The sequence below is a fragment of the Trematomus bernacchii genome, unplaced genomic scaffold (assembly GCF_902827165.1).
Source record: "Trematomus bernacchii unplaced genomic scaffold, fTreBer1.1, whole genome shotgun sequence".
NCBI lineage: Eukaryota > Metazoa > Chordata > Actinopteri > Perciformes > Nototheniidae > Trematomus > Trematomus bernacchii.
The window spans coordinates 1,105,216-1,129,494 of record NW_022987698.1 but is presented as its reverse complement, the minus strand read 5'-3'; the positions used below and the strand labels follow the sequence as shown (position 1 = coordinate 1,129,494).

Below are 24,279 nucleotides of genomic sequence, written 5' to 3'. Positions count from 1 at the left end.
TTGAACTCCACCATCACTTGAAATGTTGCATCATAATGTAATACAATATAATATTTGGCTCCCAGACTACCTAGTGTTCCGTGTCGTTGGCCCTGATGTCAGACAATGAAGCCACTTTAACTTTAAAATGTTAACTCGTCTCCTTATACTTAGATATACAAACGATCATTTGACCTACAGAGGAAGATGTCAGACAAAACATGTGAAAAGTCAACAGACAACACACACAGGAAGTTGTTTCAAACAGCATTTATTCTTGTGTGAGAAAATATTGTCTCAGATTATAGATCCTGCAGAACAGTTCATGTGACATGATCCAAAACGTCCTGCTGTAGACGGTGCGTTCACTGCTGCCTACAGAGCTCTGTGCCTCCTCACTCCTACAGAATATATTCTGACATGTTGGTGAATACCATCACTATTACAAAGAGCTACTTAGCATCATACATAAATCTTTTCAATATTTTACTTTTTAAATAACACTCTCGACTTCCACAAATTATAAATTAAAATCTAAATTTGATTTTCGCATTCCTTAAATTACTTCATGTAAGCCAATATAAACAGATTTACATATTTACAAAACTATACACATGCACCGTTACTACACTGAGGTTGTATTTATATATGTATATACACTCACACACACACACGCACTGTAATGCCACATACAGTGTATGGCTCCACCAATCCTACACGTTTTTCTTATTTTTTTGTAACGAACCGATTGTGCTTTTCAAGTCATTTCAGCCAGATTAGCAGACAAATTGCAGGTTCTCCAGTGAGTGATCACAGTAGACTTTGTTATGAGCACAAAATAACCAGCCAACCAACTCACTAACCAAGTAGCTGCAACAGGTACTCCGACATTTTAGTATAACACAGTTTCACAATATGGAAAAATAAGTAAAGACCTCTTCTGCCCCACCGACCACACATCATAGCTGGACAGCAAGTTGAAGAATTGGCAGCCGAATTGTTCTTAACATCTATCTTGTATCTATCGAGCAATTTCGCTAAATGAGTTCACACTCGAATAGGGTCTGTAATTCAACGGAGTGCAGATCAGTCAGAAGGAAATGTCTTTGAATTATCTTCCAAAGCCAAACTTGCAGTCCAGATATGACGTGAACATTAATTGGGACTTTCACACCCCATCAAACACAGTGACATTTCAATGGCAAATACAATCTAAATATGTTTTGAATCAAGACGATCCCTTTGACAATTTCATATTTACACTTTTTTCAGCTAGTCTTGACTCACTTTGCCCTAAAATAAAAACTTTATATGAACACATAGCAATAGTGGTTGTGTAAAATCTTTTACAAAAATTACAGGAATAAATGAACAAATTCATCTAGGAAAATGTCTTCAAGCACTTTTTCTATTCATTTTATAAATCACTTCTATGCAGGAAAAACCTTCAAATACAACCAGCTTCCCCACCTGTTCAAATAGCATTGATAAAGCTTCTATACATATACCCAGACATTTTCATGATAAAATATTTAAACTAAAATGTTATATAAAATTGGAGGGAGTGAAGTTAACATTTCCCCTGACGTGATTTAAATGTACCATGGCCCGGTCGTACGCAGTGTGCACAGATTTGCGAACACTGGGTTTCTTGCCTTCCATTAATCGCAGCTTGTCCACGGTGTCGTCAAGCCCCATCTGCAGAAGCTTGTCCCGAGGTAGCCATTGCCTGAAAAGCAGAAGAGACAAAATGACCAAGACTGCTCATGATTGATTTGAAACTCAGTATGAGGTTAAGCCGGCTTGTCTGAATCTTACCAAGTTCTTTTGGTGTCAAAGAAAAGCACCAAGAAGAGCTTTTCCCCTTCTTCCGTTTCTCTCAGTTCTCCCAGTTTGAGCACCTCCACGGGAGGCACTGGAATGGGGATGCCGTTGTGAAGAAGCCCTTCCTGGGGCATGTCTGGGTCAACGATCTGAAACAATGAATAATGTCAGTTTAAGTTACATGATTATCACGCCCTTCTATAGGATGCAGGGAGGCTTTTCTCTCCATGTCAGCTCTGAGACTGATGCACCATAACTCCAAGATAACTACATCCTCACCATAGCTGGGTATGATGGGTACCCTCTGCATTTGGCCCAAACTAGGTCCAGGGGTCCAAGCTCGGTCTCACTATCTGAACACAGAAGTGTAGACTGTCCTGTAAACAGGATATTCCCATACATTCAATTCATTTGTATTCAGGACATCTTAATCTTATTTTCTTTTTTAAACTGTATGGCTCATAGAAAGCTTTTCCATTATGGTCCAATAAACACACAAAAAGCAGAGGCATTTTACACTACTTAGATGGTTACAGTTTTTAGATGCATGCCTTATCATCATACACACCAGAGCCACAGATGTCTCCGTTCTCACTGCTTGGAACTTTTGCCAATGCAGGTTTTCCACGACTTCGTTTGGGCGGGGAGACGCTACAGCTGTGAACAAGAGGAGAATTATTTAGAAAGATGTATGGTGAGACTATAGCTAGACTTAAATGGCTAAGGATGTCAAAGACAAATGGGCCTCATGCAAGAATATGTTTTGTATTTTTGTGCTGAACATCTAACTTTCTCCTTGGAGGTTTTGCTTGTACGAGTGTTGGATTCACCAAACTAAACCTGTTGTAAATGTCTAATTTTAGCCTGATAAATGCAATCTGTTCATGACGAGGTGCTCATTTGTGAGATTGTCCACTGCCTGTGTGGCTCCGTACTCACTTTAGTTTTTGGTCTTCATCATCATGATCCGCAGAGGTGTGCTTTCCATTTGTCAGGCCTGGCCAAAACACACATTTTTTTAGTGACAAAAATGGACGTCTTAAAATACCTGGCTGTAATTTAGTGATTTATTTACTCCTTACCTTCTTCTCTGGGTGGTGTAGGGAGTTTATCAGCATCACTTTCTGAGCTGGGGCCTCTGGACCTCAGGTGGTGTGAGGAGGGGGAGGGGGGTGTGGGGGAGGCGTTGGGGGTGGGAGGTAAGGTGGTGATGTTGGTCACACTGGGGGGTTTTGGGCTGACCGGGGTGCTGTCCATCCCATTGGTTTTCCCCTCAGATATTTTCCCGTTCTGTTGAGGCGGAGACTTGTTTTTGACCATCCGCGCTCCATTCTTAGCTTTTTTGAACAGAACAGACGTACGGCGACCGACTCCAACCAAAGGCTGAGTCGGGGGGGTTCCCAGCGGAGTGACCTCGTGAACAGCCTCCGTTTGTGAAGACGGTGTTTCACCAACTTCAGCCTCGTCTTCACCTTGGCTTTTGCTTCCGCTGCGGGATGACCTCTGACGCTTGTAGGAGCGCCCAGGAGACCGCCGCCCTCCAGGGGCGATGCCCAGGACGGGGGGTTCCAGAGGAGCCTCGCCAGGAAGAGGTGAGGACACTGGGCAGGTGAGCTCCAGCACAGGCGGAGAGTCATCTGCATCAAAGACAAATGTTATAGAAGGACCATAAATACAGCTAAAACGATTACGTAATAAGTCATTTATGAACTCAAATCTCGAGACTTCTCTGGTTGCAGCTTCTGCAATATTAGGATACAGAGCATTTTATTGTATTCTTTATTGTATTATTCATGAACAATTTGGTCTTGAACTGTTGATAGGACAAAACAACACATCACACTGGACTTATGAAGTTGCAGCTCGATAAATACATTTAAAAAAGGCATTAACAGAGGCATAAACGACATGAAAATCATTTTTACCTGATGCAGAGTTTGAGACGGCTGTCAAAGGTCCATTTTTAACATTTGTCTTATGTTTCTTTTCCTTCTTCTCCTCTTGTTCCTCCTCTTCCTCCTCTTTCACATCCTCCTCCTTGTCATTACCGTTTACATACTGAGAGTTTTGCTGCGGCTGGTTCATCTTCTGTCTGAGACTGTTGATCTCTCGCCGCAGCAGTCTGATGCGTTTGGTTCGACCCCCACTGGTGCGCATGGATGCAACCACGTCCAGTTTGTCCAGCAAAGCCTTCAGCTGCTCCTCTGTGGTCAGGTGCAGTCTGTTGTCTGGGTCCAAGAGAGAGTCCACTGTAGACAAAGACAAAGGAAATAAATACAGAGATGAGGCATGAGGGTGATTATTGCAAAGAACTAGCATGTTCCACACTCAACTCACCATCATCCCAGGTGCAGTTGGAGAAGCCATGTTTGTTTGGAGACTCTGGGAGATGCATGCCAGTGCTGGGGTCCAGGCCGATGCTCTGAGACTGCCTGTGGGCGTGGCGGAGAACAGCTCCGCCCACCTCCTTGAGTTGTAAGGCTGTCTTGTGAAACATGGTGTCCTTGGAGTTGTACTTGAGGCAGTTGGAGATCATGAGGTTAAAGTCCTTCTCTAGGTCCGCGATGGAGCAATAGGCATGTCCCTCCAGTTTGGTAACCATCATGGAGAAGTCCATGGGTTGGGAAACAAACTCCAGGTAATCTGGGACCTCGGAGGATGATGGGAATAAGACTGTTAGCCGGGTCAAAGACAAAACAGATGCAATGCCTGGTATGAATTGTGTATTTAAGTCGTTTTCTAACTACACCAACCTCTGACAGATTGACCGGCTGAGAGAAGATTTTTGCCGTGTCCTTCTCCTGCAGTTGTTCCAAGGTGGATCGCAGAAGCACCAGCGCAGGGGTCAACTTCAACTCAAGAGCAGCCTGCTGAATTTTCATCTAAAGAGTGATGACGCAACACACAGCAGAGAGAAGCGTACACCAAGGTTACTCCACAGGGTCACATTAATAACAAATGCTGAATAGAGCAGAGACTAATGCTGCATCCAAGGACTTTTTCGTTATTGCTTCATCCGCCTTTTATTTTCACTTGGATGATTAATAGATGGTAAGATTTTAGAAAATAGACAAAAACACAATGCGACTACTTCCAAGGTTGCAAGGTTTTTAGATTTAACTGTCTTATCAATCATGGATGGGAAAAAATTAGCAAGTATTCACGTTTGAAAAGCTACATTTTATGACAAAATGGCAGAGTAGTTCTGTAGCTCTGATATACGTGCTTATTAATGACAATACAGAAGGGTGTCAAAAATACCCCCGAATAATTATAGCTCGTCTACACTTCCTGTTCACCGCACCTGTTCTCTCTTTAGCCTCTCTCTCTTGCGGATGAGTTCCACCAGAAGCCTGGCTCTTTCCAGGTCTTGCCTCAACTTTTGCCAGTATCGTAGCTCCTCTCTTGCAGCACACAGCTTCTCATCAGGCTCCCTCTGAACACAAAAGAAACAAAACCATCAAACTTTCATCTTTCAAATCCATCACAATCAATCTTTCTTCCAGCTTTGCATTGGAGAGCAGTGATGAGATACCCTTCCTCTGAGACTAAAGTGTGCTAAAGGTATCAGACGCCTTTTGAAAAGTTATTTAATTAGTACCTTAGGTTTCCAGAAAGAAAGAAAAATGATAACGATCACATCGCACACTCAAGTCTAAATCCATGCAATGAGGATTTTTGTGAAAAATGGATTGGATCCCAATTTTCATTTTTATGTTAACAAGTTTAAGTTTGTATAAAAAGCCAACATAGGGACATCAGATTAAAAATGTACGATGTCATACAGATGTATTTTATAAACCCAATTACTGCGGATACGTTTAGAGAAAATATTTATTTTAACCTGCATTTTATGACCCTTAAGCAGCTCAAGTCATTCCCTACCATTATAAGAAAATTGGTATTAGATTAAAAATAAATATCCATAAATTGTTACACACCTCTACAGCTGTGAGAGGTCCACAGCAAAGATAAGAGAGCTGTGAAGGGTTGTGTGGAAGCCTGCCATGTATTTAAATCAGCCATTGTAAGTGTGATGTCTGGGCTTATGTTTTAATTTCAGTGTAAGAACACAAACATGGTGTGAAAGTGCTCAGCTCCCAGTGACTCGACTGACTTCATTGGTTCTCTGAAGGTCTGATCATCTAATGACTGTTAATGAAAATGGGCTTTGATAATTAAAATTGGTAATGTAGTCATATATTAACTTCTAAATCCATATGCAATCAACTGACTTTTTTATCCAGACGGTTGTGTGTTCTTATACTTAAACTGTGTTTTCCGAAGTTAGATAAAAAAATTGCTATATGCAATGCCTTACATACAGCATGGCATTATATTGAATTATTACCCTTATATGTCATGATACTAATTGTCCGTACTAATTGTAACGTACAATAAGTAAATAAGTGAGTTCTTGAAAGCACCCCTAAATTAAATAATAGTTTATTTATATTTTATCAGAGTATTTTCTTCATGTTTTAAACACATAAATACATTATCTCTCTCCTCACCTGCTCTGCAGTCTTGTTGGCCTGTAGATGGGAATGAAGTCGGCGTATTAAAGGCATCCCATTTCGTGACTGTCGTTTCAGCAACCAGTAGTTATGAAGTCTCTGCATGAACTGATTCTTCCTCTGGACTTCCACTCCTGTGCAGATCTTGTTCAGCCTGTGGAGATTTAACAGTTTTACATTAAAGAAAACGGTGCAGCAGTACTGTCAGTGATATGGTTAGGCCATTTAAATATCAATTCATAAATATACATAAAATACTTTTTTAATGCACTGGATCCAAACCTGTGTTACCAGTGTAACCCCAACAATACTACTAATACATCTTGTAACGCAGCAGAAACAACAGTAAATCAATAAGGCATGCTTGATATGTAAATTCCAACAGTATGCAAATGTCACACCTGTGAGATGGGATCTGAGGCACGAGCAGCACAGGCACGGTTGAGCGGCGTGATGACCGACCCTTCGTATTCTTCTTCTTCTGGCCCTTGGTAGCCTTCTTGTTTGGTGGTGTTGGTGGGGGGCTTTGAGTGTAGGACCTCTGACCCCGGTTTCCCCTTCCCCCCACCAGTCTCCCTTCAACCGATTCGTCCCCAGACCCGTCCCGTCGGGACCCCACCGGAGAGTGATGCTCACAGAAAGCAGTTTTCTTCACAGAGAAGGTGGTACCGTTGACCCCAGTCTCTCGGACTGGGTCTATCTTCATAAAGAGGCCGGCCTTCTGGGCGCAGGTGACATGAAAGGCTCTGTAACAGTTGGCTTTGTGGCACTGGATGGACGCTCCTCTGCCTTTCTGCTTACACAGGTAGCAGGTGAGCTTCCAGCGAGCAGTAGGGATGTTCTTCACCCCCTCAACAGGCTCCAGAAACACTGTGTTGGCAAAGCACACCTCCGGGATCCATATGGCGCAGACAACATGGGCCCAACGTCCATCACTTGTCTGTTTGAAGGCACCTCCTCGGTTGGGACAGAGCACACAGTCTACAGGACGGGAGGGGGACTGCAGGCAGCAGCGGCACAGCCACTGACCCTCGGGTACGTAGGGCACACCGTAACACTCCTGGTGGACGGCCAGATTACAGATGTCACAGAACAGGATGACATTACTGTTCAGACATTCGTCGTCCAGGCAGACGCAGCAGAAGGCGTCCTCGTCCACGGCGCTCTGGGACAGGGCCTGGTTGCGGGACTCCAGGATGGATTCCCTCTCCAGGCGATCAATCAGCAGCTCAAAAGTGTCTGCAGATACAGAGGCATACCCGTCACACACCCTCTTTTGATTAACCATCTCCAGCCAGGCCAAGTCCTCCTCGTCCATGTCGTACTCAGCCACACTGTCCTGCTCCTCCATTGACTTTTCTATGTAACGATAGTAGGCTGTTGGGAGAGGAGCTGCTTCTGACGGGGTAACGGAACTCAGCACACGAAAGACGGGCTCGGGCAGAGGGATATGGTTAGATGGTGGGTGGAGGGAGTTAGTAGGTCCTGAGTGTTGCTGGGAGCCGGACCGTTGGTTCTGGTGAGACGTATTTTTACCACTCCTCCTGCTTTTACAGTTTGAAGGTTTCCTGCATGATCTGGTTTTGCTCTGCGTTTGTTCACTGTTCTCCTTGTTGCTGTTGCACTCAGCAATGTCCTGGGCCATCATCTCGTCCTCGGTAATAACTGGCAGATGATCTGTGATGTTAATCCGATGAAGCCTTCCTTCAAGATCCACTTCCACTATTTTCTGTGCCTGAGCGTACGTCAAAGTCTCCCTGGATGGAGAGAGCTGCAGTCTGTAGGGCGAGGGGGGCCGCAGCTGGCCAGACGATCCCCTGCCCCTTCCTCTCCCTCTGCCTCGGCCCCTACCCATTTTGAGTCCGCTTACAACTGTCTCACATTCCCACCTGCTCACCTTCCGCATGGGAGTTTACACCAGCTCCCTGACAGATACAGAGAAAAAAAAATTAATGATGAATTAAAAATACAAAATTAATCATTTATGAATAAATAAAATGGTTACAAACGTATGTAATAATTGCCCTCCGAGATTGTTAATCTGTAATTATTTTGGTGTTCCTATATGTGTGGCATGATAAGTCTTTCCCTTATTAATCATACTCCTTGAAGAGAGCTTTTATATTTTGCATTTATTGACTAATGACTAAAAACTCATCTCTTTCGACTCCACTTCGAGCAATACAATTACCAACAAAGCACTTGCATACTAATAAAGGACTGGCTTATCTAAAGCTAGTTGAGTAGCACTTGAAATGTTTTGGCTCTATGAAACCTGATGTACTTATATGATTCTGTTTTCTTCAAGTTTGTATCTTCTTGGTCGAATGCACTTATTGTAAGTCGCTTTGGATAAAAGCGTCAGCTAAATGTAATGTAATGTAATTGTAAGCCTTGTTGTGATTCTTTATCAATCCTCGTCACAACATTTAATAGGTAAAAGGGGTCAACTCAGTATGACACCTCAAGTACTCTTACTGCACAAACACAACTACTGTGAGTTGCACTGCTCGCATGTATGCACCTCAGCTGTCTCTCCATTGGTCCAATCTGGAGCCTGGATCACTCCCTCATTTCCCTCAGTCCAATCACATGTCAGTATCCTCTATTTTTTTCCTTGTTGCTGTGCATAGTTAGGTTGAAGAGCGCTAAATACCAACCCGAGTATCTAACATCTGTCAGCCATTTTAAGCGCACAACAGCACAGACAACATTTGGATTGCAAGTTGATTAGCAGCCCAATTATACATGCCAACAGCAACCAGAAAGCAGGCGCACTGTATGCACCGAGCCTGAATTCACAAATTACTTGCACGTATACATTAGTTCACGTCACTGCAAATATGCAACGTTTCGGCTGCAGCTTTGTACTCCAGACCCCTGCAAAAAGACTGTCTCTCTCTCTCTCGCTGATGTGATAACGTTACTCGGTCGGACAGGACACACTAGAAGTCGTTTAACAAAACGGCAGGTTTCCTAAGCAACGCTGAAAAGGCCGAACATATCAGAGTGCTTTACCTTACGAAGTCGTCCTCTCCAGTGCGAGTGCCAGACAGAATAATTGCACCTAGCCAAATGTCAGCTAGTGACAGACTACAACCAAGGCGGACATGCTAGCCGTTAGCTTAGCTAGCCGGTAATTCAGGAGCGACAGCGTCATCTTCAGCCCTTCACTTCTCCGCTGTGACTTCGGTCATACACACAAACTCGACCCGGTTTCATAGTTATGTTTTAAACCTTCCAAATGGTGCTTGTTCCCAACTTAAAGGTAGCAAAATGCCGAAGATATCAAATTAATGTTCCTTGGATGGGGCTAAATATTCAGTCAAGATGGCTTGAAAAATACGCCCCTTTGTAAAAAAACACCTCAGCCAATTGTAGGAGGCCGATTCACCTCGCGCGCAACGCGCATCGTTTTTCGATTGGTTGAAGAGATAAACCGAATTCATCGAAGTCAACAAGTAGATCATAACAGAAATAAACGATGAGAAAAACAACGAGGCATATATTGCGCGCCTTATATCCTGGTCTTTATTTCCCATAGGTAGGCCTACCTGTTATACACCTGCTATCTCTCGGGATACATTGTAATTTAAACAATCCAATATTGAAGTAATGACCACATGAAATACAAAAATAAACTATATAAAATACGAAAATACTAGCTTATTTTACATGATAATAATGTATTCATCTAGTTAACTATTTAAGCAAAGTGCCTGTAAATTCCTTGTATAAAGAAGTTGACAAATAATCCAAATCCAAGTCCCCTCTCATGTTTTTTGAGAGCTTCACACCTGAATCACACCGTATTCATAATCAGTGCACTTGATTTCTATGTTTTTTTTCCGTTCATTGGTCTTGACCTATGGATATTGTAGCTCTATGTGAAGATTTATTTAAACCATTATGTAAGTAAGATGAAACATTGCCTAACAGTTAAATGAATAAATATATCCTAATTCAAGTCAAGTTTCACCCCAGGAGCGATATAATTCTATAAAGCCATAACCAACTCCAAAAAACATTAACCAACTCATTCTGTAGATAGACACATTCAGTAAATGAATTTCAAGAAATTAAAACATGTGTCATGAGTGAGTGTGACAAGAAGGACTGTTGCAAACATTGGCGCCTATATCAATAAAATGTATTATTATTATTACTATTATTGATTTCGGAGCTACACAAAATACAATTCCTTGCTTCCTTACTTTAAACCGGTTGGTAGGTTTTATCCATTCCATGATAAAAGATTATTACTCTTTCAAAATGTTACTGAGCCTCTAACACCTTTCAAGGCCATCTTCCAGCTACAGCACATATATTTTTTGTTTGGTTTCTGCACGAATATGTGAATTCAATATTTATTTTCTCTCTACATTTTGCAAGATTTTGAGAAACCTTCATGGCCTCACAAAGTCATCGGCCTTTCAGTCAATTCTGTGGTCGAATTATTTGCTTTTTAAAGAGGTACTAAAGCTTGTTAACCTTCTCATTCCAAACTTGCACAACACCTCCAAAGAAATGGTTGCATATATATTTATACATTTAATCTTAATTAGTTATTCATACGTATTCTATTTAATCAATATCAGTAACAGTTCTAAAGAATGAACTTTTTCCTGAACAAAACACAAAGCATGACAGCTGCTTTGATATTCAGGAGCCATAATTATTCAACTTTGTTAACATGCAATAGACATTATAAAACTTGTGATATAAATTTTCACTGAAATAAAATTGTAATGTTACTGTTACAACATGATCATTTTATTCATATTATAAAATGATTCTTCAAGGTCATATTAAGTATTAAACCCACATGCTGATCCACAGTGGGAGCTGTTTGTGTGCACCTCCTGCTGCTTCTTCCCACCCCTTCAAAATCCTTCCTATTTCTCCACCCACAAAAACTTTGCTGGCTGTTTCCATAACACATTTGAGTCTGAAAAACTTCAGATCACACTGCATCAGAGTCGAGATCGCCCAGGTCGGTTTGAAGTCTGACGTCCCAATTCAGAAGCCACATCTTGGACTCATCTCAGGTACTAACATCCATCATATTCTCTCCTTAATGATTGTTGGTGGCACTATTTGGTGTCTTGATTTAAGTCACATCTTTGCATTTTTATCAAGAAAGGTCTTAACAATATGTATTCAAGTTGTGAACCAACCACTATTTTTCTTTTATATCTTCTAGGATGCAAATCAAGAGAATCAGGATGCTGTTTGGCTTCTGTGTATTGTCTGTTGGGTTTTTCCTGGACATGGGAGTGTGCACTGCAGGTAAGGAACTTTATTTATTTTTTACCACTGGTTTTACTTGGGCAGAAATAATTATGATACACCAAATCAAAAGATTTAACACAGCTTGTAAGATAAAACAAATACGTTTTTAACCTTGAACCATGTTGAAAGTGACTAAATGGGCTTTTGGTTATACAAGTTGGCTGGATTGACAACATTAGAAAACTTAGGTTTGTGCCTTTTCACCAATATTTCAAAGTTTGACCCGGTCACTGCATTTGTTATTCAGTGTGGTGACAGCTTTCTTTTTATCCCCTGCCAAATTCCTCATGTTTTCACTGCTGGATTTGGTAGACATTTCTCAGGCTTGAGGAGACATAAATACATAAACAGCCAGCTCGGATCAATATCAAATTGTAGCAACACATCCTGTCCAACTCTTCTAGAAAAACAAAAAGGGAAGCGAGCCAGTTGTCACTCTCACAAAAAACGGTAATAAATTAACTCTATGGAGCAAACAAAGGCCTTGTGTTTCTGAGTGGCCAAAAAGTCTTGAAGAGCTTGTATACGTGTCATCTTTTGAAAAGGAGGATCTGATGGTTGTCAGGATCACCCTGTGGCGATGGATCCCCGAGGCCTTGGCCTGAATCGAGGGCTTTTGATACTCTTTGACTTCCCTCCCATCTCACAGTACCATGGCATTGAGAGTCTTTGAATTAAAACAATGCTCTAAACAGATTGTGGTGTTCAAACCATTTTCAAAAGAGGAGAGAGGCCAGATCTCTAGGATACCGGAAAACAGTTGTGACAAGAAGGTCAAAACATGGTCACCCAATGTTAACCTCAGACCTCTCTGCATGTTACAGTCAAGTCTAAAGATGGCCAATGCACAAAAGAGACCTCTGATCTTTCCATATTTAGCTGTGATCAACCTTTCCAGTTAACAATATGTATCTACAGTATTTATTCCAATGGTTCCCATGCTTTCTCACATATGACCCCCTTAAATTGGAACAGCATGTAATTGTGACCCCATCAAAGTTTGAAATTCAATCAAAGGGTCACTTTTTTTCATCTTGATTTAAAGGATGCCGGAAGATGTAAATACTTCTTTCTTTCTTATCCCTTTACTCATCTGGTGACTTCTCAGATTTCTCTTAGGACCCCTATGTTGAGAACCAATGGGTTTTTTCCCCCTCATATTTTGTCTCATTTCCAAGCTTTCATAGAAAGAATTAACATGCTTATGTGTAAGAGTTTTTGTATTGACATGTTTCTTACTTTTCACCCTCAACACCAGTGCAATCAGAGCTGAGAATTACAACCATAAAGGTATTTTTATTTTAACCTCCATGTATTGTAAACTATTTAAGATGCAACACGTCACTGATTGTCTTTCGATGTATTTTTTTTTATAGCAAGAGCCATATGCAGTGTCCAAAGGCTCACAACTGGAAGGCTTTTGCATGGACCTGCTCTCTGAAGTAGCCAAGAAACTGGGCCTCAAGTACAAGGTGCACCTGGTGAAGGATTCTGCATACGGCAGACAGGATGAGAGCGGGAACTGGAATGGGATGATTGGAGAGGTGGTGAGAGGGGTGAGTGCATCAACACTGACATTTGGAAAGGTCAAAGGGCAGCCATCCTCTCTGCTGGATTTAGAATGACCCCAGCTGGTGTCTGTGACTCACAACGGATACATTCAAAATCAGTGAATTTGTGAACTTTATCAGCAGGGTTGCTGGTGCATTAAAATCTCTTAAGCAGTTTCTATAAATTAACAGTAAGTATTTATGCGTTCTCTACAGGAGGCCGACCTCGCTATTGCTCCGCTGACGCTCACTGCAGCCCGGGAGAAAGCGGTGGGGATGACCAAACCGTTCATGCAGACAGGAATCAGCATTCTTCTGAGGAAGGACATCTCAGAGGGAACGGGCCTCTTTGATTTCCTGTCTCCCTTTACAGCCAAGACCTGGGTCGGCATACTCATCGCCTACCTGGGGACCGCTGCTTGCATCTTTTTAGCTGCCAGGTTAGTGATGCAAGTATAATCTATTAAAACAGTGATATTTATTATTTATTAGTGGATTTTTATTGATGTGATGTGGATTTGAATATCTTGTCTGTGGATATTTTCACATTTCAGCTGGCAGTGGAATTCCTTTGAGTGCGATCGTATTAATAAGTAATATTTTTATGCAAATGCAGACTCAGCCCATGTGAGTGGAGTCAGCCTCAGAGTGAGAAAAACAAATTCAGCCTCCTCCACAGCCTGTGGTACACAGCTGGAGCTCTGACTCTACAAGGTGACACATTGTATCCCCCCAAATTGAGACGGACAACAATATATGTACTTATTGTTTATGTTCTATAAAATTATCTCCCTCCTTGCTTTCAAATGTTTTTGTCAGGTGCTGGCCCTCACCCCAAAGCTCTTTCAGGACGTGTCATCTGCTGCAGCTGGTGGTTATTCACCATCGTCCTCCTGGCATGTTATTTCTCTAACCTCAGCTCCACTAAGACCTCTGAGTCCACTCACCTCACAGTGAAAGGGTTTGAAGACTTGGCCAATCAGGACACGATCGAGTATGGCTGTCTGGGTGGCTCCTCCACCCTTGCCTTCTTCAAGGTAGACTACAGACATTGGATTATTTATGAATCCCCTGTTTCTCTGCTGTTTCTCTTATTCAGTTTTTTCATTCATGCAGAATTCAAACAATCCAGTGTACCGCAGAATCTTTGAACACATGGAGAGAACCAAGAGTTTTGTCTCGTCTATGGACGAAGGGGTCTGGCGTGCAAGAGAAGGAAACTTTGCCTTTATTGGAGAGTCTGTTTCTTTGGACTTGGCAGTAGCACGTCACTGTGAGCTGGTCAGAGCTCATGAAGTGGTTGGAATGAGAGGATACAGCATTGCTGCCAGCCTTGGTGAGCTTAAGCATATTATAAAACTAATAGAAAATGACATTTGAAATAATTAATAATTAAAATTGTATAATTAACAATAAACCTATACATTTCCTCAAGGCTCACCCATCATAAAGAACCTCAGTGTGGCAATCCTACAGCTGAGCGAGGAAGGGGAGCTGGCTTACCTGCGGAGCAAGTGGTGGGCCAGCAGCTGCATCGCAGACAAGGCCAAGTCGTCAGCTGGGCAGCCGCACAGCCTCAATGGGCTGTTTCTGATTCTTTCCCTGGGCCTGGGGCTGGGAGCACTGCTGGCTGTCCTGGAGCTCACCTCCAAGAGCCGCAGAAGTGCAGCTGAGCAGAGGGTGAGTGCAAGTGCATTCAAATCACATTACTTCCGTTAGGCGAAAAAAAAAAAACATCCACCAACAAAACTTCCTAACCTTTCAGAAACTAGACCAAACAGCCTTGTTCTTTGCTCAACAGTGTGTACTTGTATTTATCCAAAAGGGGTTTTGAATGGTTTCATAAGCCAGTAGGTCTGCAGCGTTAACTTAACCATTTGAAAACAACACATATGTTACAGATAAAAGCATTAACCAATTGGTTTTCATATCAGCACATCAACAAGAAAATGCAGACTCTCATTTGTCTGAATAAATCTATCTCATCTAAAAAATGATTGACATTAAATTAAACAACATATTGATGAATTATTTGTTTACCTATTGTTTCTGTTTATTTGTCGATCCTACAGAAATCCTGCTGCACCGTGCTGACTGAAGAACTGACTCTGCGCTTGAGGACAAGTAATGCGAACAAACCCCAAGAAAATGTTGTCATAGATAAAGAAAAAGCATAAAAAACATGAACATAGTTTTATTCTTAGGAAATCTGACAATAGTTACTTTTAGCTTTGATAGCTGAGCATTTTCTTAAATGTAGGTCTTGAACTCCCTTGCTTGAATATATATCAGATTCATCAGAAAAAAAAGAATATTTTACATCTGCATATAAAATAATAGGACTCACATTTTATTAAAATAAGCAATTTATTGATTTTAAAATAGTACTACTAACATTTCAATAAAAAAGCAGACATGGATTTTATATGATAAAAACAATCAGTGATCAGTGTTAACAATAAGACTAACAAATATTGCTAGTGTGCTTAGTTTACTGATACTTTTATATGAGTGCTTTATGCTGTTTTGTACAGTTGGCAATGGCGTCAGATGATTCAACAATGTATTTAAAAAAACTATTTCATGCATACAAACTGTGTTAATTGTAAACATTACAGCGGGCCTATAACAATAAAAAAATATATCTAATTGTGTACATTTCGTGGTATTCTCCTACTGATCTATAAAGAAAATCTCAATTATTTCTTCGAACAACCGTTTGTGGTTGTATTGTTACTCTCTTCATTGTCTTCTGAAGGACCAGTCAAATCTCAGCTTGTTCTAATGTAAAGGGAAAAAAAACAGAAAAAAAAGAAATGCATGATTAATACAGTCAACCAAATTTGTATCTGCAATTCTTTTGATTTACTTACTATGACCATAGAGTGTATATATAGACTATGACACATCATTTCTGATTCACCATTTAGAAACATTGGGGATTTACAGCCAATCTCCCTCATCTTCTGGTCAAAAAGGGCCTTCATCTCCCTCTGCAAGGTGCCTTCACGTGACTCTGCCCCAGCTGGCACACAGGACGGAAGAAACTCCAGGCTGTCTGTGCTGCTGCCACTGCCGCTGGATGTGCTGTCAGACAGGAGGAGGCCGTTGGGGATCGGCCTCACCTGGCTGCTGTAGCTGCTGTAGTTGTGTGCTCCTTGGGTCTGCCAGGGGACAGCAGGCCTGCGGTTTACCATAGGTGTCTGAGGAGATGCAGTTGACTTTCGAGGGCAACTGCGTGAGCGGGCCTTTGTTCGTATTGGTGTAAACTGTCCAGGTGTGGCTGGAGCCTCTAAGGTCCGTCTCATCCTGGCAGGGGACGGTGGAGCGATGAGTGGAGAGGATTTTTCTTCGGGCTGAAGCATGTGTCTAGGCAGAGGCTGAGGCCGAGGCAGAGAGAGTGTATCAGGCTGACTTTGAGTGTCTGTTGGTTGCTCAGGTTTAATAGCAATGAACTTGTCTGGGTCTGGTCCTGTTGGTAATTCCTCAAACTGTTCAGGATGCTTTGGCTCAAGCCTCTGAACTGTCTCCTGCTCAGCACAGTGTGACTCTGGCGGTTCAGCAAGTTCATTCTCCCACTCTTCTTGAATTGAGTTTTGGCTGTCAGGAACCTCGCAGGAAGCCTGGGGTGAGGTCTCAAGGTCAAAGCTGTCCTCTTTTGCACAGGGAGCAGCCCCCGTGTGGTAGGAGTCAGTGGAGGACATCCGGCTGAAGATTCCCCTCCTTGTCCCCGATGGTTCATGAATTTTAACTCGGTGCGCCCGCCTCAATGGCTCACTCATGGCCCCTTTTAGGATTGCAGTCTTGGCTGTTGGGCCTTGTAACAGAGGAAATATTTCTCCATTCCTGCTGTCCTGGGAAATGGTATCCAGATCCTTGCGGAAGAACAGACCACGTCCGTCTTCTGAGGACTGGACAGAGGAGTCTAGAGAAGGCTGCTTTTGAGGACCCTTCATATGCTTCTGAGCTGCTTTTTGGATGTGTTTTCTGGCCGCATGCACCGCATTTCCAGGTTTCATCTGTGTCATAAAGGACACCAAAGGTTTAAAGACAGAGTTGTCAGATAAAGATGAAATTTGATTTGACTTAATTAAGATAACCTTACCTTTAATGACATGTCATTGACAGCGACATGAACAAAGATGGATGACTCCGCCATCCCCTCCAGGTACACATGCCGATAACCTGCACATTTTACATTACATTTTTTACGTTAAGCCACATTTATTTTATTTTATTGGAATGGTTGATTTACTTTATTGCAGCATGGTATTGTTTGTCGCATCGCAAAAGTCTGCATATCAGATATCCCATCAAGTAATCTACCTGGCATCAAGCTTCTGAGAGCAACAGTTCTCTGTCCGATGAATTCTCGTCCAAGAGGATTATGATCCCACACATGGAAACACACCAGAGCGATCTGCGGCATTTTGACGTTATAGACAAGGGTCTCCTCCCACATTGGATTGAAACCTGAATGACAGTTAAACAGTTGTCACACGAATAGAAAAACTGTTGGGACGATGGTTGTTTATGAAATAATGAGATAAGACTTACCATTATCATCCACCACCTTGGTCTGCTGCTTGGAACAATCCACATTTATACCAACTATCTCAACCTCAACATAGGGATCAATAATCTGCAAGAGGAGAAACATGAGTAAAAGAGCATTTTAGTGATGAAAAATATATTTATTAATGGTTTGTCCAATTGTCTTAATAGATATTCTTAAAAGAGCAGCATGTTCACCTCTCCTCTGTCCCCAAACATTGAGTCTTTGGGTTTAGGAATCTGCTGTCCGCTGATGATCTTCAGCACTAACTGAATCTTTCTGGTTCCTTGTAGGGGACTTTCTAGCATGGGGTTAAAGGCACCTGAGAAAAAAAAAAAAACTCAATTAACTACCCCACAAAAAGTCTTTCACTTTAGGCAATCTGTATATGCACATACCTTTACACATGACCTTTGGCCTTAGAATATATCCACAGTTCCCATTGCTTGAGAACTTGGCTCGGTTCAGATCAAGCATCCGGCCCTCTGTTTGATAATTCAGTGCAACTAAAATAAAATACATGAAAACAAATGAAAAACTGCTGTAGGACTTAATACAACCTCTCACTGTAACTTTAAAGTAGGCATCATTGCAGTCTCTGTGACCGTCTTACCCATATGGCATCCTGCGTTCCAGTACAGTTGTGGGTTGAAGTTGCTTGAGTCCACTCTGTAGTTGGACGGGTAGACTCTTATAAGTTGGCGTTGATTGAAGCGGACCAACTCGGCTGCTTTCAGCTGTAAGATCTGGTTCATAACAGTCTCGTTGAGGGATGATACCTGCCAACTGTTTTCAAATGCTAGCAGACAGAATAAACACAACATCAAACATTCATTGCTTGAATATTTTATTGACTGTAAGATTTGTATGTATGTTTTGATGTTCACATTTTTTAAGACCCTTTACCTTGTGTTTCTATGTCATGCACACGGACTGATTTTGTGTACTTGACCAGGTCCGACAGATGTCGGGACAACCTCATTGTTTTCCTCTTCCTGAAAGTAGAGATATAGACATACAGTAAGTGTAACTCACAATACTAAGAAAATGAAATGACTAAAAGTGCTTAATTCTATGACCAGTCTTACTTGGGATGGTAAACTATTTGTGCCTTCTCCTGGCTGTGGTCTGACTCGCCATCAGGTATTGTCTTGTTTTTCACTCGTAACCTTTTTTTCCTCTGAAAAAAATAAACTTTATTTGCAGTATCTGTAGTAGCTGGGAAATTGTAGAATGAGCCATTTAAAAAAACGTTCAGAAAATAAGCAAGCGGCTGACCTTTCGTTTGAAGCTCGCTATGATCGATTTGCCAAATCGTCTTTTCTTTTTTCTTTGATTGGTAGGGTTAACGATACTACCGTCCTAAAACAGTCAAACATAATACATTATTTCACCAATCAATCAATCAATCAATCAATCAATCAATCAATCAATCAATCAATCAGTCAATCTGTCTGTCTGTCTGTCTGTCTGTCTGCCTGCCTGTCTGTCTGTCTGTCTGTCTGTCTGTCTGCCTGCCTGCCTGCCTGTCTGTCTCTCTGCCTGTCTGTCTGTCTGTCTGTCTGTCTGTCTGTCTGTCCATCCGTCTGTCCGTCCGTCTGTCTGTCATCCATCCATCCATCCATCCATCTTTGCCTGTGAATTATCATCATCATCGTCATCTTCTTCCTCCTCCTCTTCCTCATCACCAGTGTCTTCATCAGACACATCGCCCTCCTCTGCACTAGGATCTAGGTTTGCTGGCAGCTTTTTACCCTGGAAAGCATAAATTAATTAATGAATATTACCAGTCAGTTTTGTTTGTGTGCTTTGTTTAATACTCCTGAGCAGTATTTGGCTGCAGATGTTGCAAAAACAACTTACCTTGACCAAAACCTTCCCTTTAAGAATCTCAGGGGAAGGCAGCCTCTTGCATTCATGAACGTTGACACCGGACAGATCCAGTTTGTCCTGCAGCACCTCCTTCAGATACTCAGCCATCTTTTTTTGCTGAGGCACAGTGCAGTGGTTCTCTATGGACAAGATCACTGGGTACCTGGAGGGGTGAGGTGATGACACCTGAACCAACATGAAAGATGCTGTTTATTGTGAAAGATTGCAAAAATCAGTACCCCACTTACGGTGATTTTGTGAAGGCATATTTGTTAATTGTCTCAATGACTTCTTTAAATGGAATCTTGGATGTCAAAGTGTAGCCGTGATGAATAATGGGCTCCCCGTCAGGCCCGTCCCAGCAGTCCACTGCAAAGGGAGAAATAAATAAGAGAAGAAGAGATAATGAAGGATGAGTGAGTCACATTGTCTGTAATGTCCTAAAATAACAGTGAAGAGAGCTGCTGTTCTGTTTTCAGGCTCTTACCCTCCACACAGCGACAGCCTGCCTGCAGAACATAGGCGTACATTTCCACTCGAGACTGAGAGAGCAGCTGGTCTCCTGTCAGGTACGTGTTGTGTGAAGTGGCAATGAAGTAGTTAGTCAGCGGCTGCGTCATGTCCTGGTTCACCTGATTGTGCTCAGGGTTGAAGATATCACCTGCCGGACTCCTCATGAAGTTAGTAAAACCTAAAGAAAGGGAGATTCAGTGCAGGTGTATTATTTGTTTGTTCATTGCATGTCAGGTTTAATTGACAAATGTGAAATTACTGATGCATTGTTATATAGTTGTAATAAACAATTTCCCCATACCATCAATACCCAGCACTGTTCGCTGCAGGTTCTCAGGACATGGCTCAAATTGGGTTACTATGTCAACTAGATACTCTTTGGGCAAACCTCGCATCTGCAAATAAAACATCAGGAAATGTTATTTTTGGCATACCTCATCTGACATTTTACACGTATGTTAAATACATGTTTTGTGAAGTAGGAAATGTTCTATAATAGTTCATTTGAGTTATTATGTATCAATCCTTACATATAATATTTTTTTTGCCATGTTTGGCTTTTAATATATTATTTTGGAACTAAACATTTGTATCCAACAATGAACACTACAACACGGAAGGTAACTACACACCAAAAATACATTGAATGGCTTTAGAGGAAAACCATGAATAGTGTAAAGTAGAGTTGAACAACTTTACATGATATACAAACACAAATGTTGTTGGTATACCTTCTGTTCGTTTTCCAGAAAGCGTGCAAGGTCGTGAAGATCTAGGACTTCTTTCTGATTGCTGTAGGAGATCATTATCAGGTAGAGGTCTCTGCGAGTGGAAATCATCTTGTAAAATGCACAGAATTCTTCAAAGCCCAGAGAGCCCTGGTTCTCGTCTGTGTCTGCTTCCTACAGATAACGACAACAAGTATTTTATGAGCAAGAAATAACTCACATTTTGTGATTTCAGATAACAACCCTGCCAAAGAAAACATGTACCACTGTAGACCCATCTGAAGGATATATGTATCTCTCTCTCCATCAAACATGATGGAGCTCTTTCACAGAGATTATCATCATTATCAGGAGGAGAGGACAGAGAGCTACTGAACTAAAGCAATACTGCAGTGAAACTAAAGCCATCTGTTCAGCGGAGGCCATATGGCTTTCCTGTGGCACTCTCTTGCAATTTCATGCCAAAATACTGTAATTACATATTTGTTTGCTGGTTTTATCACCATCCTTGTATCTTACCGCGTCTCTAAAATCATGTGAAGATCACACAAGAATAGGCTTCTTAGGGAAACATCAAAAACCTTCTACCACTTTACTTTCCGGTTTTACTTTCTGTAGCCAGTTTGTACATTCAGAAAGTGTGTCTGCCCATAAAAACAGTACATACAAAAATAATTGCCTTACGTTCCTGTCTTGCAGATGCTGTCTGGGTTTAAGTTATGTTTGAAAGCATTTTCTGTTGGATGCAATTTATTTGCCATCCACAAACCAATTTTTTTATTTTATACTTTGGTCCAGACTGAAATATCTAAACAGGTATCAGATGGATTTACACTACATTATGTACAGACATCTATAGTATCTGTAGTCTGTAGTAGTCATCTGTAGTGTAGCCATGTAGCCACAATTGAAAAAAGCTATATTTCCAGTTATGCGATATAACATTCTGAAGATACAAAAGTAGGCTACAGAGGTCGCTTTGACTTTGGGTCATGCTCAGTAGATATATGTAAGTTTGCATAATCAACCTTTCTCTTACTTGAAACATCTGCCTGACTTTCTCCTTGGGTAAATTCACATTGAGTTTGTGGAGCAGTTGGTGAACCTCTCCAATGCTCAAGGTGCCATCTCCGTTTTTGTCGGCCTCAGAGAAAGTCTGCTGTAACCATGTGAGGATGCACTTAAGGAGAACATAACAAAGCCATGATCTGGTCAGTTTATGTCTGCTGTTCTTCTACAAGTGACTGTGTTTACCTCTATGGTAGCCTAGACAAGTAATGATGTATTTGTAATAATTAATCATTTAAAAACTAAACATGTGCATGAGATGCTGGAAAAAGGATATTGATCACGGGTGCGTTGCCTCCTCGTAAAACTGTCCTCATCACTGATGCCAGCCATGAGGTATTTGAGCCCGGTGATCCAGGTGCGGGCCTCCTCTGCGTTGTTGGAGACCAAGTCCAGGGACTTCACTCGCTCCCCGTAGTAAATACTAAAGCAGTAGTTTGGGTCGAAACGGTTGTCTGCGTACCGCCTGAACATCTCTGACTTTTTCCCCTCACATACTTCATGGATGGAATCGATAGTTACTGAAACAGACGATAAAATAAATGTCTTGGGGGTCAATCAACTAAACATCAACATCTCCAAGCTTCCTGGTAGAACTACAAGAAACTGGTTGCTAAGAACATCATCAAAACCAAAGAAAAACATAGGCGAAATATGCTAAAACAGAAGTTTAGAGAAGAACATATGTTTTCACGCCATGTGATTTCAATAATTGTATCTGTAGGTCTAAATCCAAACACCAAACCCACTCAAGACAGCCAGCTGTAGGCCTACTGTATATGTTCAGCTCCGCCAAAATAAATATTGAAACTCAGTTTGTTCATGACTCACTTTTAGCCTTGTCATGTTTCCTGGAGGGCCTCCACCGGATGCAGGACTTGTGTTCGTCTAGGTAAAAGAATCGGACAAGTCCTTTCTTCTTCCCCTTCATTTTGGTCATCTGAGTGCCGATCTGCATAGTGCACATACACCTCTCCACTACAAGGACGCACATGGAGACACATTATGTATCGTCTATTAGTTGAGCTTGACTGAAATCCACACAGATCATCACATTCAATCAGTAATACTATGATAAAATGTATTATTGAAACATTTTGCTGAGAGAATTATCGTGATTGTTTGCACGGAGGCTTCATAACAAACAAGGTAGCAGTGGAGACAAGCAGAGGTTTACCATCAAGCACTTATTTATGAGATTATAGGTTGCGTCATACAGGGATTTAAGTAGCTGTATGTGTTCATGATAAAAGGGAAAATAAGGGAAAAGATCCACCACCGTAAAATTATCTTTGCCAAAAAAACAAATCACTGTGAATCAAAGTATGTTATACTAACTACAGCTGATATTTCTTGGAACTTTTTAATGCTAGGGGTACAAAGTGCATCTACTGAAATAACATCTCAGATCAAGCAATTAATTATCTTGTAATGCTCAGGCCAATGGGAAAGTGGGGTGTTTGTTTTGTGTGCTGAGAGCAGGTAACCTTTGTTTGTAATCTGAAGCTCAGATGCATGTGACGCAAACTGGTACTTCAGTTAGGCTAATCCCAAAGGATTGTCTACCGTCCATATGCTCACAGGCTTCCCTGGCCTACTCTGTTATGTTGAGACATGCACTCATTTAAAGGAAAATTGTATTGAAATATCAGGGTTAAAGTTCAAAATGTTTAAAATATCATATATTGTGTGAACAAAATATTTTAAAATGCTACTTAACAACCTTTTTCTGCAGTATTTTTGTGTTTGAAGATCAATATTCATGAGTAATTTCCAAGTCTTACCCATCTGACCCAGTCTCCATGTTGGCTGTGCCACCACACTGCCACCAATCCAGAAAAACTCCTCCGCCAGTCTGGAGATGGACGCTTTCTGCCAGAGTTTCGAAGAGGTCATTATGGACGGGTTGGATGAGTTCAAGGCAATCGATGCCTTTCTTGCCTGATAAGAGGAGCCCTTACTAAGCGAGGGGGACATAACTCCTGATGTCAGAGACCCCAAAGACTGAAAGGTGCTCTTCTTGGGTGACGGAGGCGAGCGTGGTGGGGTGCCACTCGGCCCTGGAGACAGAGGAGCCATCGCTGGGGTGCTGTTCATCCCTGAGCTGTACATTTGAGTCCAACTCTCCTGTCCCATTAACTCACCTCACTCTGCTGGACTCCTCAGGGAAGTTTGTTTATAGCACAGCTTCTCTCATGCAGCATATCCATGTCTTCCTGTTTAAATCTTCCCATATGGGATCAGGGAACAATATTCCCATCCTGAAGGTTCATTCCTCGTCATGAAATGACCATTGATCCGGTGTAGCAGCCATATGTTCTTCTGTGTTTATGTTTTGCAGTCAGAGGAGGTTCGCAGAGAAAGAGTGTGCAACATGTGTC

The 24,279-nt window shown here is 41.7% G+C and overlaps 3 protein-coding genes across 4 annotated transcripts; 1 reads left to right on the top strand and 2 right to left on the bottom strand.

Annotated features, from left to right (window-relative positions):
- Positions 1 to 233: 233 nt before the first annotated feature.
- On the bottom strand, positions 234 to 9,678 carry brpf3a (bromodomain and PHD finger containing, 3a). 2 transcript variants are annotated; one of them, XM_034138769.1, is made up of 13 exons: positions 9,339 to 9,678; positions 6,722 to 8,245; positions 6,318 to 6,474; positions 5,108 to 5,239; positions 4,557 to 4,685; positions 4,141 to 4,453; positions 3,729 to 4,052; positions 2,886 to 3,440; positions 2,743 to 2,800; positions 2,372 to 2,460; positions 2,083 to 2,180; positions 1,798 to 1,952; positions 234 to 1,708 (listed from the first exon to the last, which is right to left on the bottom strand). In XM_034138769.1, the coding sequence occupies exons 2-13, from the start codon at positions 8,224 to 8,226 to the stop codon at positions 1,525 to 1,527; spliced, it is 3,699 nt and encodes a 1,232-aa protein (XP_033994660.1). In that variant the 5' UTR covers positions 8,227 to 8,245; positions 9,339 to 9,678; the 3' UTR covers positions 234 to 1,524. The 2 variants fall into 2 exon arrangements, with proteins under 2 accessions (XP_033994660.1, XP_033994662.1); XM_034138771.1 differs by having other exon boundaries at positions 2,083 to 2,156.
- A 1,584-nt stretch (positions 9,679 to 11,262) lies between these two features.
- si:dkey-183j2.10 (glutamate receptor U1) lies at positions 11,263 to 15,811 on the top strand. The gene is made up of 10 exons (XM_034138583.1): positions 11,263 to 11,368; positions 11,524 to 11,609; positions 12,871 to 12,902; positions 12,989 to 13,168; positions 13,379 to 13,602; positions 13,779 to 13,876; positions 13,982 to 14,199; positions 14,279 to 14,498; positions 14,598 to 14,842; positions 15,235 to 15,811. Exons 2-10 carry the CDS (start codon positions 11,525 to 11,527, stop codon positions 15,337 to 15,339), a joined length of 1,407 nt encoding a protein of 468 aa, XP_033994474.1. The 5' UTR covers positions 11,263 to 11,368; position 11,524; the 3' UTR covers positions 15,340 to 15,811.
- An 81-nt stretch (positions 15,812 to 15,892) lies between these two features.
- plch2b (phospholipase C, eta 2b) lies at positions 15,893 to 23,995 on the bottom strand. The gene is made up of 21 exons (XM_034139106.1): positions 23,953 to 23,995; positions 23,683 to 23,877; positions 22,730 to 22,876; positions 22,176 to 22,419; positions 21,870 to 21,999; positions 20,834 to 21,004; positions 20,404 to 20,497; positions 20,077 to 20,280; positions 19,838 to 19,958; positions 19,581 to 19,752; positions 19,353 to 19,472; positions 18,806 to 18,897; positions 18,624 to 18,712; positions 18,331 to 18,516; positions 18,116 to 18,223; positions 17,915 to 18,039; positions 17,720 to 17,804; positions 17,489 to 17,635; positions 17,268 to 17,347; positions 16,086 to 17,181; positions 15,893 to 15,943 (listed from the first exon to the last, which is right to left on the bottom strand). The coding sequence occupies exons 1-21, from the start codon at positions 23,993 to 23,995 to the stop codon at positions 15,927 to 15,929; spliced, it is 3,666 nt and encodes a 1,221-aa protein (XP_033994997.1). The 3' UTR covers positions 15,893 to 15,926.
- Between the last annotated feature and the right edge of the window lie 284 nt (positions 23,996 to 24,279).